This window comes from Liolophura sinensis, chromosome 6 (genome assembly GCF_032854445.1).
Source record: "Liolophura sinensis isolate JHLJ2023 chromosome 6, CUHK_Ljap_v2, whole genome shotgun sequence".
NCBI classification, from domain to species: Eukaryota; Metazoa; Mollusca; class Polyplacophora; order Chitonida; family Chitonidae; genus Liolophura; species Liolophura sinensis.
The window spans coordinates 57,156,147-57,172,582 of NC_088300.1; the positions used below are offsets into that span (position 1 = coordinate 57,156,147).

Consider the following 16,436-nt stretch of genomic DNA (forward strand, 5'->3'; position numbering starts at 1 on the left):
CTAATATCTGTCCTAAAAATTTAGCAGAATCACAGTAGCCTGTATCTGAACAGATGTCATTTGTTTAAAGCCACGTAGATATATGCACAGTACCAATACCCTGAGCAGACTCTTTCTGCAAGTCTTGGATATGAGGTAGTGCATGTAGACACCAGTCATTTTGATGTGTGGCAATGACTTGCTGTGTACACATTAGCAGGGTTGAGACAGACATGATAGGTTACCACGTATAACTGACAGAGGTACTAAGGGCATTCAAAATTTGAAAGTAAATATTCATAATGTACTGCAGAAACGATGGTTCCCCCTGGCAGAGGACATGTTAGACTTGGCCAAGGCATGCCGCAGCGACATGCTACAGATAGCACAGAACTGCTACAAGAAGGCGAACAATTGCGAGTGTGATGGTAATGAGGAGGAATGGCTGCATCATTACATGATGGGAAAGGTGGCAGAGAAACAGGGCAAACACCCACAGGTCTACCTCCAGCATTACAGGCAGGCAAGTCACTTAGTTGTAGTGCTTTACTGCAGTCTTGTTGGAGAACAATGTCAGAAATGTACAATTTTATGAATTTTAATACAATTTTTTGCTTTGAAAACAGGAGATGTTGAAGAAGATCTAAACTGATGTCAACTTATTCATTGTTATATCCTGAAGAAAAAAGTCTGCAGTTGTATTATGTGGACAACCACAAGATATACTTTTGTGTTATTTATTTATTTATTTGATTGGTGTTTTACACCGTACTCAAGAATATTTCACTTATGCAACGGCGGCCAGCATTATGGTGGCAGGAAACCGGACAGAACCTGGGGAAACCCACGACAATCCGCAGGTTGCTGGAAGACCTTCCCACTTACGGCCAGAGAGGAAGCCAGCATGGGCTGGACTTTTCTTGAACTGGACTTGTTTTTCTTTGCTATGAATACACAGCTGTATCAATTAAGTAATTATGGACAGAGTGAGAGCAACACCAAGTAAATATAATTGTAATTACGCTTTTCACATAACTCTCCACACATTATTTTATGTGACCCACAAATTATCTGATTATTTGTTTTATTGTAGGCTGCTATTTACACCCACGAGGATAAGGCAGTGTACCCAAGGAAGATCACCTATGTGGTCAGTCCCCCTCACCTGGCTGTTGAGGCCCTGGAGGTGAGACACACCTAACACACATCATGTGTAACTATTCAGACTGCAACTGCAGTAGTTACAATATGTACATGTATGTCAGTACAGCATTCTGTCAGCCTCACTAAAGGCAGATATAGAAGTACAGATTTGCCACTCACAGGAAAGATATAAATATGTACATGTACTCCATGATGACCCCAGTTTTGGTGGGAGAGGTCACGCTTTAAAACCAATCAAAGCCATTGTTTTTCCGTAAGTTACTAAATTTCGGCCATGACTAACTTGCCCATTTTTCCTGATTCTGAGAGTTCTTATTGAGCTTAGATAGGTGTTTGAGGTTTGCTTGGAACATGGGATGATATTTTATCAGAAAATGTAACATTTTTTGGCCTATAAAAAGCTCTTTTGTGGACTTAATTTGGGTTCACAAAGCCAGTTTCCAAGAAATACACAAGCAAGAATTTGATTAGATGAACAGTGGAAGAGAGTATACTTACATTAGCTCTGTTTCAGATGTAGTTAACAAGAAGACAGCATGGATACTACTTGTGCATCAGACTTTACTGAGATTTTCATTTTATTACTACAGTGTGTCTTTTAAAACATGCACCTGTTTGGTTTCTTTTTGAAATTTAAATATAAGAATATCTCAGATAGGAAAGTGTGCTAAGATATTTAAATTTTATGAGAATATTTGACTACCATTTGAGTTTTTTGGAGGCCTCGTTTCGTGTAAAACAAAACAAGAACATAAAACACAGCTCACCTGTCTCTCATGTGCAGGTGTTTTACCGTCTACATGCCAGCGCCCTAAAGCTGTTACTGAAGCACAGCACTGAAGTAGATTACAAATTGATCCAGCAGTACCTAAATGAGGCTGCTCAGAGCCCATTTGCCCAGTCCAAGGAGAAGAGACGAGAAAGGTGGTGTATAGTACATTTTTTCTAAAATATATGTTTCCAATTAGATTGGCATTCACACAGGCTTAAAAATTTAAAGATTAAAGTCTTGTGTCTTTTGTGCTTATTATAAGGGACCTTTTTTGACTAATGTTGATAAAATGTTTATTAATTCAGATAAGATGGCCCTAGTCAAGTGATGTAATTTAGATTAGGATGACGATTAGCATTCTTCATTCTGAGCCGACTAAAAGATTTCTGAATGTGTGTATTGTAGTCGTGAGAGCTTGTCCTCAGGCTCAGATGTGGATCAGGTCTCAGGCCAGCCAGGTACACCTGTACGCAGGAGGCAGAGTTACCCAGTTACTCCTCAGGATCACAACTACTCCCGACAGAAGAGTCAGGAGCTTGGGGACAAGGCAATTTTGGGGACGGCACCAACCACAGGGACAGACTCTGGGGCATTGGGTACAGGGAAAACCTGCCATGATGCTGTGGCTACAAGTGGAGACTCTGATGGGATATCCGGTGGTGCCAATTCCACATCAGCTTCTGAGAGTGCGGAGTCCAGGCCCGCTTGTGACAGCGGGCTTCCCAAATCCACAATTACCAGTGAGGACCTGAAGTCCTCTGATGACAAGGTTGCTGATCCCAAAACAACAGCTGACAATGTGACCCCAAAATCAGGAGCAAGTGACAATCTTTTGTCACAGAGTGGCAGTGACAGTGTAAGGTTGGTGACTCAAACGCAGAAACCTTCAACGGAAACAGTTGAAAAAGTGCAGATAAGTGCTGAGAATGTGAATATTAAATCAGAAGCTTTGTCCGTGGATGCTCTTCCAGACTCTGTCAGGGATTCAGTGCAGCCCACAGTAACACCTGATAAAGCACCTTCCTTCTTGATGACAGACATTCTTGGAAAAGCTAGCAGTGAACCAGTTCCTGGTGACACTAATCCCACCACACCTGCTGAGGTGATGCAAATTTCAGGGCTTCCTCGGCATAGTAGTGGGGGACATGCAGCTAACTTGGGCAATGGTAGTGCTCCAAACCAAATGCAGACTGATAAAACTGGAAAGTTGTCCATTTATGTTGACAGTAGTGCTGTATCCCAGAAACTAAGTGATGATAGTGCCAATCATAATAGTGCTGTTACCCAGTCTAATAATAAAGAATATTCAGAAAAGAATACTGACAATAGTGCTGTGTCTCAGTCAGGTGATTTGGAAGTGACTCCAAAAGTCATGGAGACTGATGAAGTGTTCCAGATGATGGACTGTTCCAGGTTCAGTTCTCCACAAACACCTGCGAGCACGACGACAGCTCCAGTCCCAAAACTGCCACTATCTCCCAAAACAGAGCCTAGTTCAGCACCCAGTGATGGCAAAAAGGTGACTGAGGAGCCAGGGAATGATTTACCTGTAGTTGATCTCATTACACCTGATGCCAAGCCAGACGCTAAGGAGGCTGTATCAGGTGCTGAGGCTAGGAAGGAGGTGGAGATGGAGTGTAACGAGTCTGACTCAACACCCCCGGGGTTTGACCACCCCAAACACAAGCAGTTGATGGACCAGTGTATCTCTGCTCTTAGTCTCTGTCTCTCACGCTTCCCTCAACACTACAAGTCCCTCTACAGGCTGGCGCACCTCTACTTCAAGTCGCCAATACACAAGGTAAACTTATGTCATGTCTACACAAAGTAAATTTATATCATGTCTACTCAAGTTAAACTTAAAGGATTAGTGTCCAGATTCATCATTTATTCATAATTAGCTGGCCGGGTATATACTGTTCAATGGAGTGCTAAAAACTGTTGAAAAGGGGTACAATAATCTGAGTAATATGGCACTAAAAATCAAAAGATAATGAGTCTGGTTTTATGCAATTTTCCACCAACACCGGGTAGTTTTCACCGAATTACGTCATGCAAGTCAAACCATTACGAGCTGTTAGAGCTTTACTGTTCAGTTCCATGTTAAAAACAGATACAAGAGTGTCAACAAGCATGCTGCATTTCTCCATGAAATGGTTCGCTATTCTGCATACAGTTGTAAAAACAGGTCATGGAAGAACCCTCTGGTTATCTTTCCAAGTGATAAGATGATTTGGCCCTTAGGATGGTGTGGATTTACAGCACAAGACAGAAGGACCAAAAACAGCCATACCCGCTCTCGCCATTTTACCTTTGAAAGCTACAAGATGAATACAGCAGGACTCAAAAGATTTTCACAACGGCATCTGCACACAGTGGTTATAAAATACTGTTGATGAAACTGATAACTAATAGATAGCAAAACTCTGTGCTCTAACGCCGACATCCACATCATACATGTATTTATATTGTACACAACTATACGCGCCTATATGCATTGGTTGTTCAGAATGCCGACAATAACATATACTGGTAGTTGTTGCAATTGGGTATGAATTCCTTAGGGAATAGAATGATATTTATTGTGAAACTGGCTGGCTGGAGATCGGCTTTGGCAGTCAATTTATTGTTCAGGTGGATTTAAAGGCATTTTTACATTTCTCAGAAGCCCTCCCAGTTTAAACAGGTTATAATCTTTATAATTAGGGCCAGGAGTTAATCTGGACACTAATCTTTTAAGCATACCCTAATCTTGGTGTAGAAGGATAGCTGCCCTTGTTGGATTGGAGCACTTTTGAAGACTGACAGGGCTAATTTAAGTCATTTAAGACCTGTGTTTGCTTAAACGTAGGCACCTTTGTATCAAAATCAGGAAAATCAGGGGGGGGGCAACATTGAACTTAGAATGAAGCTAGATTGGGCCCTGTTACCTGCACGAATATAGAAATTCTTGATTAAAATGCTGTATTTGACATATAACTTTTTCCATGACTTAGGTGCTCAATTTGCCTGATTGTCAGAGTTGTATTCATCCTAGAAACATGGTTTGATGTTTGAGCATTGGAAATAATATTTCATGAAGATCATTTTCCTGTAAAAATTTATTCAGTTGATTTTAATTACATGTTTCTCACAGAATCTGCAGTTCTCTCGAGATCTGTTGCTTGGTAACCCAAACTGGCAGCAGTTGGAACATATGCCAGCTCCTGGCCTCTTCTCAGATCGCAAATCTACAGACTTCTTCAAGGTGAGTTAGCTGTAGATCATAGCCGTTATAGCGTTCACATGATTCTTCAGTAGGTGAGAGCACCTGTTTGAGCACTGATTATACCCTGCTCATCAAATTTGGATGGGGGGTGACGGTGGAATCACCTTGTCTGTCCATCTGTCTTTAGATGCAGTTTTGTATGTATGTTCTCCCAAACTACTGCACATATCCAATTTTGCGGAAACTTACCATAGATCATGACTATCAGATGAATTTGTGCCTGTTACACTCAGAATCATCTGTAACTGAAATAAATGACATTCACCTATCAGGCAAACACACACACACGTTTATAGTTCGAAATACTCGTCACAACAGCATATTTATTGTAGGTAACATAATCATTGTTCTCATACACTAATACAAATACTTTGGCATGTTAGAAATACATCAGTGTGCTATTAAACAGCATAGTATAAATCCAGAGTATCACTTCTGTCTGTGTTTGAATAATCCAGCACTACACTTCAGCTACTATTCCTTAACTCACGCACTGATGTGACCTCACTGAACCTGTTACCATGACAACAGTCAAGACTTCACTGATGGAATATCTTCACAGCATTTCTACAACATTTACGGCATGATGCAGTTTGTACTGTAGACAGCAGTTATTTAGAACTGTAATTAAACATTTTGAGCACACTGAGAAACAATCAAACAAAGACTTACTGTGTGAAAAGTTCTTACAAGAACCACTTGACTCACTGGAAGTTACTGATTCAAATAGCTGCTCGAGCAAGCCCTCTGTGTTCAGCGAAATTATCCAAATGTAGATACAAATCTCTTTCGTGGCGACTGACCACTTATCTGTACTGCTACCTTAGGCACTCATGTGACGTACAATCACAGTAATTACTCTTACAGTTTACATACCTGTAAATAAAAGACATTCATCTATCAGGCAAACACACACAAGTTTTTAGTTTTAATTACTCATCACGTGGTGCTACAGTGAATATCCAATTACGCCACTTACAAGAGCAATGAAAACAGACATTACAGGCACTGTGCTTTAAACTGAACACATAATGAACAAAAAATGGGGGGTCTACCATTTACACTGCAACATTCCTGCTTAAGATTAATTACAATCGGGTAATTAGTTTCATATTTATTACCATTTAGGATCTGCGTAATAGTGCTTTTGTATGTATTCAGATTTTGTCAATGCATCTCATCCCAAACTACTTTGGTGATTTTGGCCAAACTTAAAATACATGTTCCCCATCATTTGAACTTGTGCCTGCTTAACATTAATTACAATCAGGTAATTAGTTTCACAATTACTTTTACTCAGGCATTTAGTGCAATAATGTACACAGATTTTGTCCATGCAACTCCTGCTAAAGTATTGCACCAAGTTCCCTGAAACTGTGCATATCTTTTATTTCATCTAAACACATACATGCCTAATTATAATGACAGTCTGATGATTATTTTTATTATCATTGTTACCCTCATTCAGGTACATGGCGTAATGCATACAGCTAAATGGGCAAGCTAAAGACACATTCCATTATCATGATGTGGTACTCAAAGTTTTATATTTCATTGTGTATATATTGAAAATGTTGAATGGGTTTATGAATGGGGAGTATTTCAGACATTCGGATTCTAGTGAATTTTTGTTTTGACAAATGAGAATGTTACAGTTTTGAGATTTCAGAAAATGTTAATTATTTTTTCTTTCTGGATAATTTTGAAAAATTTCTAATTGTTCAGCAATGATTATGATGAAAATGTTAAGAATTTAAATAGGATTTTGTCTCTAAGAGCTGTGATCTCTACCATTGGAGTGTGGTTTGTTGTTAGGGGGTGTGGCGTATCCCGATTGATGAGATTGACAGGTCAGGCAGTTTCCCCTCCCATCTGAACCGCTCCATACAGCTGGTGTTGGATGTACTGCGTGAACAGAAGGATGCCAGCACTCTGTTTCTGATCCATCATCAGCTGTCCAGAGTACCCGACCTGGGAAAGTAAGGACTACACATCCAAATCTGCTGAACATCAGGCCCCTGCAGTATTCAAGGCTGTTTGAATGAATAAAAACTTTAACAACAGAGGGATACACAATTAGTTTATGATTAGTTTTTGTTGAGGCCATTTGAACAACAAATAATATGACAGAATATTCTGCTAATGTATACATTAATAGTAATTACACTTGCAGATAATAATTACTAATAAATACACCTGCTATGACAAATACATGCATATAAAAAAAAGATAAGCAAACCATGGTAGAGCTTGATCAGGTGACAATGAAGAAAGATGTTGCACAGTGTCAAATAACAGTACTGTGGATTTTTCATTGTAAAACTTCCTGGACATAAAATACACATGCTTAATTAGTACAGTAAAACCATTGGATCGAGAATATATTGCAATATTGACATTTAAATATCGTAAATCAGTCTAGGTCAAATGCAGTAAAAAGACAGCCCATGAAAGGTGAAGAAAGGGATCATTTCTACGTAATCATGTTTTTGTTATCCACAGAAAATATTTGAGGGATGCAGAGCGAGTGTGGTTTGCCAAACAAGCCTTTCTTTACTCCCTGGATTCCATGGAAGCCAAGGTGACGGAGATGAAGACAGGGGCAGATAACTCTGCTCAGCTCAGCTTTATTTTGGAGGTCTACAGACTGTGGAACTATGGAATCAACAAAATGACTGCCCATCTGGACAGAGTGAATGACTTGTTTGCTTTGGCATTCAGAACAATCTGTGAAGACAAGGTATAAAACCATTTGAGACTTTAAAATCTATACGTTTTATTTTGCACAGTATTTTGTGCTCTTGGTAGAGTTAATGTTATTAAAGATGGTCTTATAGTAAGATGTGATAAGATCAGAAAAGGATTTTATGTACTGTACAGTGTAGTCATTTGATAAAGAACATATACTGTGATGTGATATAGGAAGTTACTATACCTCATGGGGTTATTCTCCATTTTCATTGGTTGAGCGATGGGCACATGATATTCCACAAAACATGATGAACAACGATCATGTGCCCAATGAATGCAGTGTCACGCTCACAAAGTATTATCCTATGTTCACGAGGCAACATCCAATGATCTTGTGCTACTATTCAATGATCACATGGGTTTATTCTACAACAGTTATCTCCCTTTGAGAGCTCTCTGGCATCTGCTTGTTTTTAAAGTAAACAACCGGACGGCGGTTATAGCTCCGTTATCGATGTACAAATTCAGCGATTTAAAGTACAACTCGAAATGGTATAATAAAACATATGGTGCATGCTGTGGGGTGGGACATCAGGAATTGTCAGTTCTGGACAAGTGATTTTCAATGAAGGCGAAGCCTCAGTTGAAGATCATTACTTTCGAGCTGACAATTCCTGATGTCCCACCCCACAGCATGCACTGTCTGTAAAATAATCCATGCCAGAGGCTTAAAACTTCACTTCTTCCTGATAGCTGTTTATTTTTAATCAACCCCTGTATCAACTGTTAAGCAATTTACATTTCCTGTTAGAATTCAACTTAACACCATCATTCTCTGCCATACAATAAGATCAACTTTGGAGAGATACTCTCACATCATCAAAAAGAAACCAAGGTAGCTTACGGCCAGGTCAAGAGTATTTATGAACTGTTTTATTTCCCCAGGTGGACAAAAATCGCCCAATTCTGGAACAGGCTTTACTCTTTTGTCAGGAGCAGATAGTGCTGGCAAGAGCGCAGGTAAACAATATGATATTCAAACATTTGTAATGCCTTATAATGTATTTGTATTGCCTCAGGCTATAAATAAACCAATTCTGGGAGAATTCCCATAATAAGTTACATGACATGCAAAGGACCTGGTACCTTTGAAAGGTACGATAAGAAAGTGCAGATTTCAAAATCCCAGCATAATTCTGTAAATGTAGGAATCAGAAGTATAAAACTTGGTCCAAGTACCTATAAAACTTTAATAGATGGTTGCTTAGTTATTACCTGCTAAAAATGCACTCGATCAAAAATGCAAATTTTTCATTCAAACAAGGCACTGTGTTCTTAGTTTTACAATATGAAGATCAACATTAACCAGAAAAATGTCTTACTGAAACTTTTATGTGTGTATTTCTAGGTGCTGTGAAAGTTTCGTTTTGGTTAACGTTTTTCTTCATATTTAAAACATAAACTTTTTAATGTGACCAGTTTTGTCATATTTTGGCTAATTTAAAATCCCCATCGGTCATAGTACAGTGAACTCTTTAACTCACTGTGGAGAACAGATTGCACCTCTACGTAGAGTTCCAATCTTTGTGGGGTTTTTTTTTTCCTTTCTTTTAAAGCATACCTTTGTGAGAGTAAAGATATATGGTAAATGGCCTATAGTTTCACACTTGAGTTACTGTCGTTTACTTTCCCACAATTTGAGTTGGCAGCAAGATGACAGAAGAGAGTGATTAGCCCCTTGCCCCTTCCATTACCCTGCATAGCACTTGGCAGATCTGGCTGCTAATCCTCGCCAATTGGGGTCAAGTCACTGACAGTGAGGTGTGCAGGTCTCCCAACTAGTAGGCCTACATGTACATCTTTAAATATACCCATGAATGAAATCAAAGAAAATTATCAAGACAGGCGATGTCTATTACAGACCTTTAAATTCCAAACACTGTCTCAAAGCATGACCACATGAAACAAGGAATGTACATGCACAATGTACATTGCAGACGAACTGATTCAGACTAGGCCTACGTGGAAATTACCTCACACCATTATCTGGTTGTCTGCTGAGAGCTCTCATTATGCAACAAATATGTGTACAAATGTATTTCATCTAGAAACAAATTTCACTGAGAAAAATCTGTAATCAGCTTTCAGTGTCCATGTAATTCCAATTTAGTACCAGTATGTGAGTCTACACGCATGTTTTCATTCGTTACAATCGGAACTGTCCTATTGCAGAAGAGTTACCTTTCCTGTGTTTTGAAATCTGGAACACCCTCATTAAACACAGAAGTCATAGTTTCCGAAAACTCCAAGTAAGCATTTGCAGGGTGTTAAGTTCTATTATAGGCTTATACATGAAGAGCTCTTCATGCATATAAACAGATATTTGACATGCCACTCCACACCTGAAAAGGTACTGGGTGGTCACTCTCATCAATCTACAGGGAGTTTTCTCCCGAATTGCCTTTCAACATAAAATGGCTGTCATAAAACGATCAAGGTACTACAATTATAGGTTTTCTGCACCTTTAAAGAGATAGATGTTTTTTTTCCTTCTTAGTCTAAAAGTTAGCATCGGTATTTGTCACAGGCCCTGGGATCAGATTAGTAGATTGCCCCGGTGCGTGCCTATAACACTTGCTACACATATGCCTAGGTCTTTTAAAAAAAAAAGGAAAGGTTGGAAACGCCATACCTCCTCACCTCCACCTCAACTATGCTGAATGGACTTGAAGTAAAGCATTCTGCCGCTCGTTTTGCCACAAATCTCTTCTACCGATGCTTTCTAACATATTCTGTCTTCTATACCTCAGGCAAGTGGCAAGTAGATCAGTATAGATTTGTGTCAAAATCAAGAGCAGAATGCTTTATTTTGAGTCCATTCAGCATAGTTGAGGTGGGGTTAGGCAGTTCAGCGTTTCCAACCTTTCATTTTTATAAGGCCTAGGGTATAGGTACAGCGCATGGTATAAGCACATGCTGGCGATTTTCTGATTTGATACAAGGGCTTGTGGCATTTGTGCTCTTACGTATACTTGTTGTCTTTACAGGCTCCTGTGTTAGGTTCACCTCGTTCCCAGGTGCAGAAATCTGGGTTTATGTCACCCTCTGGAGAGCGTAACCAGGAATTCACTCACCTCTTCCAGGCTGATGCTAGTAGGGTTACCAGTCCAATCAGCCAAACAGTGGCAACCAGTAAACCAGTAACCAGTCCATCTGTTCTGGCTGGTAAACCAGTAACTAGCCAATCGGCCTTAACCAGTAAGACATCGACCAGTCAATCTGTCATACCCAGTAAGCCAGCAACCAACGAGATGGCCATAACCAGTAAACCAGGAATGAGTCAATCCGTCATGACCAATAAACCTGGAAACAGTTCGTCTGTCATGGTCAGTAAATCTACCATAAGCCAGCCTGCCACATCCAGTAAACTATGCATCGACCGGTCTGGCTTGACCAGTAATGCAGGCATGGGTCAGCCAGTATCCTCCAAACCACTGACTAATCCCAGTTTGACCAGTACACCAGAAACTAATCAGTCCGTGATGACTGGTATACCAGGAGTATCACTTCATAAACCAGTATTTCCTGTGCCCTGTCAACCAGCTGCTGGAACCATTTCAGCTCGACCATCGTTTAGTGTGCTACCTAAGAAGACTGTCCTCTCCAGCCAGCCGTGTGTGTCCAGCCAACTCTCTGGTCACTCAGTGTCCCCCTCTGGGCCCAAGCCTAAAGCACACCCTTCTGAGCCTGCAGCCAAACTCAACACTGGGCCACTGGATTTGTCTGTCCAAAGCACTTCTCTGTCCTATGCAACCGGAAAGACCACAGAACATATCCCCAGGCCAGTTGAAGGTCAAGCAAGACCCATTTCTGTGCATCATACTCACTCCATGAAGCCTTCTGGGAATCCGTCAGACAGCTTGCTCACTCGCTTGGTCAACCAACCTGGCCAGATCTTGTCTGATGTCCAGCAGGTCATCCAACAGTCTGTAGCTGACCCTCGACCAGTCATGCCCACAGCAGAGAGTACATGTCGAGAGCCTCAGTCCTCCTCAAACACTGATGTGAACACCTTTCTTCCCCCTAAACCGCCCATTGTTAGCCCTCCACTGAGTCCAAGCTGTATACTGATCTCTGACAGTGAGAGTTCACTGTCCAGTCTGTTAGACTATACTATAGAGCTCAATGATTCAGACTTTGATGAACCCATCGTGATCATGTCACCCGATGATGACAAACAGTAACTGCTGATCAGTGTGTAACGCAAAGACAACAAATGCTGTAATCTTTGAGTGGTCTTCACTTTACTGTATCATGACTGCTAATATCATGCTATCCTGATTGTATTTCAAATGAGGACAATGAACTTGTAAAGCAGGACATCTTTACTGTATCATTCCTAAAATGGTGTATTGATGACTCCAATTTCTGCATTTGAAGAATTATTTGGGATACCCAAATCATGTTTAATCTTTCCATCTTGTTAATAGGGTAAATTGGAACTGATTGACTCTGTCTTGGTTTTGCATCAAAAATATAAATTCAGTAGAGAAATAAATTTATAAGAATGCAGCTGTGCTGGTACTCCTTGTTTACGATGTATTATCTCATATTCCAGTAGGCTAACTGCAATCTTGTCTAAAGCGCTGTCTAAACATCGTTTAACTTTAGTTGACCCAACAGCAAGTCGAATGCTGTTGAGGTAAGTTGGGTGTCCCATCCACATTACAGATTAGATAGGTCAACATTGTCCAACTGTGTCATCTTGTGTTGAGCTGTGTTTTTTCCCAAACTTTCAATAAATTGGAGTGACATTTCCATCTTTCTCTCCAATGCATGAGACAAAATGATTTTATTTTGTCCCTGTCTCTGTAATCTTTATTTATTTATTTATTTGATTGGTGTTTTATGCCGCACTCAAGAATATTTCACTTATACGATGGAGGTCAGCATTATGGTGGGTGGAAACCGTGCAGGGCCCGGTGGAAACCCACGACCATCCGCAGGTTTGTAATCTTTAGAGAGAGTGTTGTACATGCAAGGGTATTTTTCATAATCCTGTATCAACGAAACTGTTTCATCGTGAGACTTTTTCTTTGACTTTGGTGCCTTCATTTTGCCCAGGTCACATGCCTTAAGACGGTCACGTTATTTCTGCTCGAACGCTGATTGGCTAATTTCACTAAATTTGACTCTTGTTCCCAAAAACACACATGCACATTTCCGATTCATCAAAGTTGAGTGTTGAGTGTTATTGAACCAAGTTGAAGAACCCGTCCACACTACTTAACACGGCTCAAGTTCAAGTTGAGTCTTGTTGAGTCAACAAAAGTTGAGTGATGTGGGACAGTCTGGATGGGGCTTAAAGGACTGATATCCAGAAACTTAACTCAGGGCTTCCGCTTGCACTCCCCATTGTCGCAATATTAGTACAATATTTTGAAATGGCGATAAACTTTGAAAAAGTGTGAATGTTTTTGGCGTCAAATTTATTTACATAAGAAAAAATACAAACGTTATACAAAATCTGCCATGAGAGTTTTCTGGGGTTTATAGCAGATTTTCGCAATTTTTCTAATGAAAATAATCCCCTTACTTTCAACTCAAACGGCCTCATCTCGGCAAAACAACAACAACACAGTTGTATGGCGATTACTTGACAGAAATCTGCAAAGGGGGTTCAGCATTGTTGCAAGTTGACTTACATTAAATAACCCTTAAAAATCATTTTTGTTAAATAACGAACGAGAATCATGGCATTTTGGGGGATGCATTTCACTGCCAACTGTAAAAAAAAAAAAAATAAAAATTATCCAGGTAGAGTTACACCTGTAAATGAAGTTACCTCCCATGAAAAATTTAAACTTTTCCACTTAATAAACTACATGCATGTAATTTTTTTTTTTCAAAAAACAAAAACATGCTGCCAAGCATAGGTCCATTATTTTGAAGGCAATTGTTCTAAATGTAACGTTTGATAAACTCCAGATACAGCTGGATGAGACCAAACCGATTCTAGCAGCTATACCAGGGCAGATAAAAACGAATTACAGATGGAGACCTACAAGAGTCATGGATACTGCTTCCATTCAATCAGATGACGATCACAAGAGTCATGGCTGCTAAGGAAGTATAGCTGAAGAAAAATAGCATTTGCTACAAAATCTGACGAATGGCTAAAGTGACTGGCTAAAAAAAAAATGACCCAGAGGAAGCCCTGTTAACTGAATCTGAAGACCTAGAAATTCATCCTTAGCACATGTCAGAAGTACTGACCTGGATTTTGTCGTTTTGAGCTAGCTGTCAGTCATGACCGAAATGTAGCTGTCAAGACATGGGCTAGCTGTCGCTAGAGCTTTCAACCAAACAGTGATGTGCTGCTGTTTCCTAGGCGACACCATGTACAGAGTACCTGTATTTAAGCCTGATTTTCCCCCCTTTATTCAGAAAAATCAAATCAAATGCTTTTGTTAAATCAAAGAAGTCCACTAATTGGTCAGTACATGTTGTGAACGTAAAGTTTCTATCATAGTTTACATCATTTAAGGTAACCGGAAATCACTGGACTGAGCGTGACACCAAGCCTTATAAAATGTTGTCCAAACTTGCAGTTTACTATGAAATTGAGTACAAATATGAGGGAAACAAAACTTCTATTAGATTCATATTGACTTTGTGAGATTTGATTGTGTATTTGATGCCATTATAGCTCTATGTAAAATCTAAAAGTCTTTGGCTGTAATAAATATGGCTGATAATCTTAAAGGGGTTCAGAATAGTTGCTCAATTTCAGGTGTGACAGACAGGCGTATCCCAGCTATGCCTATATTCTAAGCTCAGTTTTAGGTTTGGAACATTAATTCATTCGGTGAGCAGGGGTGCAAGCTTCAAGCAGGGAAATTCCCTATCAGTCAGTCCGTGTTGATTTTGTATCCCTTTAAAAGTCATTTCAGAGAGTAGGTCATGTCCAAATGGATTAGACCCTAGTCTTTCAAGAGACACTATTGGTTCAGTCCAGGCCAGGAACACGGAATTGGTGGATTCCATAGCACTATTGTTGAATGGTTGATGATTCTTGTGCTGCTGTTTCCACAGTACAAGACCATTTCTTGTAGAAGACGACTTGTCTTCCACCAATATATGGTGGGCATACGTGTATGTGTTTGTCACACATGGGAAAGATCATCAGTAACTTGCTGAGGACAAAACTAAAAGGACAAAAGGTCAAAACACTCACGATATGTTACACATCAGTCACTTTACTGGTTTGTGAATATAACCAGTTAATGAAACTTACAATATGTGCTCTTTCTATTTCTACAACACACAAGACAAGGGCACAGTCCCATTCACAGGACATTTTCAGGATTCCCCAGCTTCCATTGGTCTTGGGCCTTTGTGACAATAAGTGGCTGATGTGGGCTTTCCTAAAGTTAACTGAAAACCAATAAGACATGTCAGATAGGGTAGAGTTAGCAATTGCTTCCCACTCAAAGGTCAGTGGTTTACTTCATATGGGCACTCTTGTTTTCTCCATCTATAAAGTTGCCCGCCTTTGTATTAGTGAAAAATTCTTGATATCGAGAGACAGATCCAGGGAAGTCAGTCAGGGCTTGATCTAGATGAAAAACTTAGGCATCAATGAACAGAATAGTTCATTGTGCACAGGAGTGGGTTAGATGAGACGCCCCAGCCTAGGCCCTACATAGTATGCTCCACAGGAACTGAAAGGTTTAAGTACTCCAACAAGAAAAGTCAGTCAGAGATTTATCTAAATGAAAAATTTAAGCACATAGGCATGTAGAACGCCTGTGTAAAAATAGTTCAATGTGAACAGAAGTGGGTTATATTGGACATCCTAGACTAGATAGCATGCTACATTGGAACTGAGTACAAATAACACTAAAATATGAAGACGTAAACATTTGGGATCCCAATCTACTAATCACCCAAACCTTTTTGATGGGTTTGAAAATGACCAGTGATGCCATGTGCCATGAGTGAACACGCAGATTCAGCTTAGCTCACCATTATTCATGACATAAGTCAGCTGACTTGGAGGCTGCCAATATCTGATGGCTAAGGTAAATTTAAACCTGAACTGATGCATCCAGGGTAAACCAGTGCCCTTTACCATATGCATGTCTGAGAAAACTTTAAATCTTGAGAATTGAATTCCCATCTGCCAGAGCTGAGCCGAGCCGAGCCGAGCCGAGAGCTGGATTCGAGCCTACAGAATCACGTGTGAAGGGAAACTTTCTGTTACTAGACAATAACACCTTAATCGAATGAGCCAACAAGTGCCAAGGAATCACGCATTTAAATATACCCATATAGGACCAGTATTAAAATATTAAGACTGAGTTTTAGTGAATTTACTATACCGGCACCATAGGCATTATTTTTATGATCAAGGAGAAAAACTGCAGGATCCAACTCTTTGCCTGGCTGCTGAATGAATGACTGCAGTGTCTTAAGAGTTACCTTCTAGATTGCGTTTTTCGCAACTGACTAGAGCCTAGAGTTGTGTAATATTGTTGCTCCTCCGTCGCATTAGCGGGA

The 16,436-nt window shown here is 40.0% G+C and overlaps 1 protein-coding gene and 1 long non-coding RNA gene across 2 annotated transcripts in view; one reads left to right on the forward strand and one right to left on the reverse strand.

Annotated features, from left to right (window-relative positions):
- Positions 1-12,691, forward strand: part of LOC135466336 (calcineurin-binding protein cabin-1-like) — a 37,724-nt gene extending 25,033 nt beyond the window's left edge. Inside the window, exons 34-42 of the mRNA XM_064743770.1 lie at positions 293-502; positions 1,073-1,165; positions 1,928-2,067; positions 2,321-3,716; positions 5,052-5,162; positions 6,999-7,162; positions 7,686-7,923; positions 8,820-8,894; positions 10,922-12,691. Of these exons, the coding sequence (XP_064599840.1) occupies positions 293-502; positions 1,073-1,165; positions 1,928-2,067; positions 2,321-3,716; positions 5,052-5,162; positions 6,999-7,162; positions 7,686-7,923; positions 8,820-8,894; positions 10,922-12,118 (3,624 nt within the window). The 3' untranslated portion in view covers positions 12,119-12,691. The remainder of the gene's footprint in view (positions 1-292; positions 503-1,072; positions 1,166-1,927; positions 2,068-2,320; positions 3,717-5,051; positions 5,163-6,998; positions 7,163-7,685; positions 7,924-8,819; positions 8,895-10,921) is intronic.
- LOC135466337 (uncharacterized) lies at positions 5,496-16,403 on the reverse strand. Its single transcript, XR_010444105.1, has 3 exons — positions 16,359-16,403; positions 6,975-7,154; positions 5,496-6,059 (listed from the first exon to the last, which is right to left on the reverse strand). It is a non-coding gene; the product is annotated as an uncharacterized LOC135466337 (long non-coding RNA).
- Between the last annotated feature and the right edge of the window lie 33 nt (positions 16,404-16,436).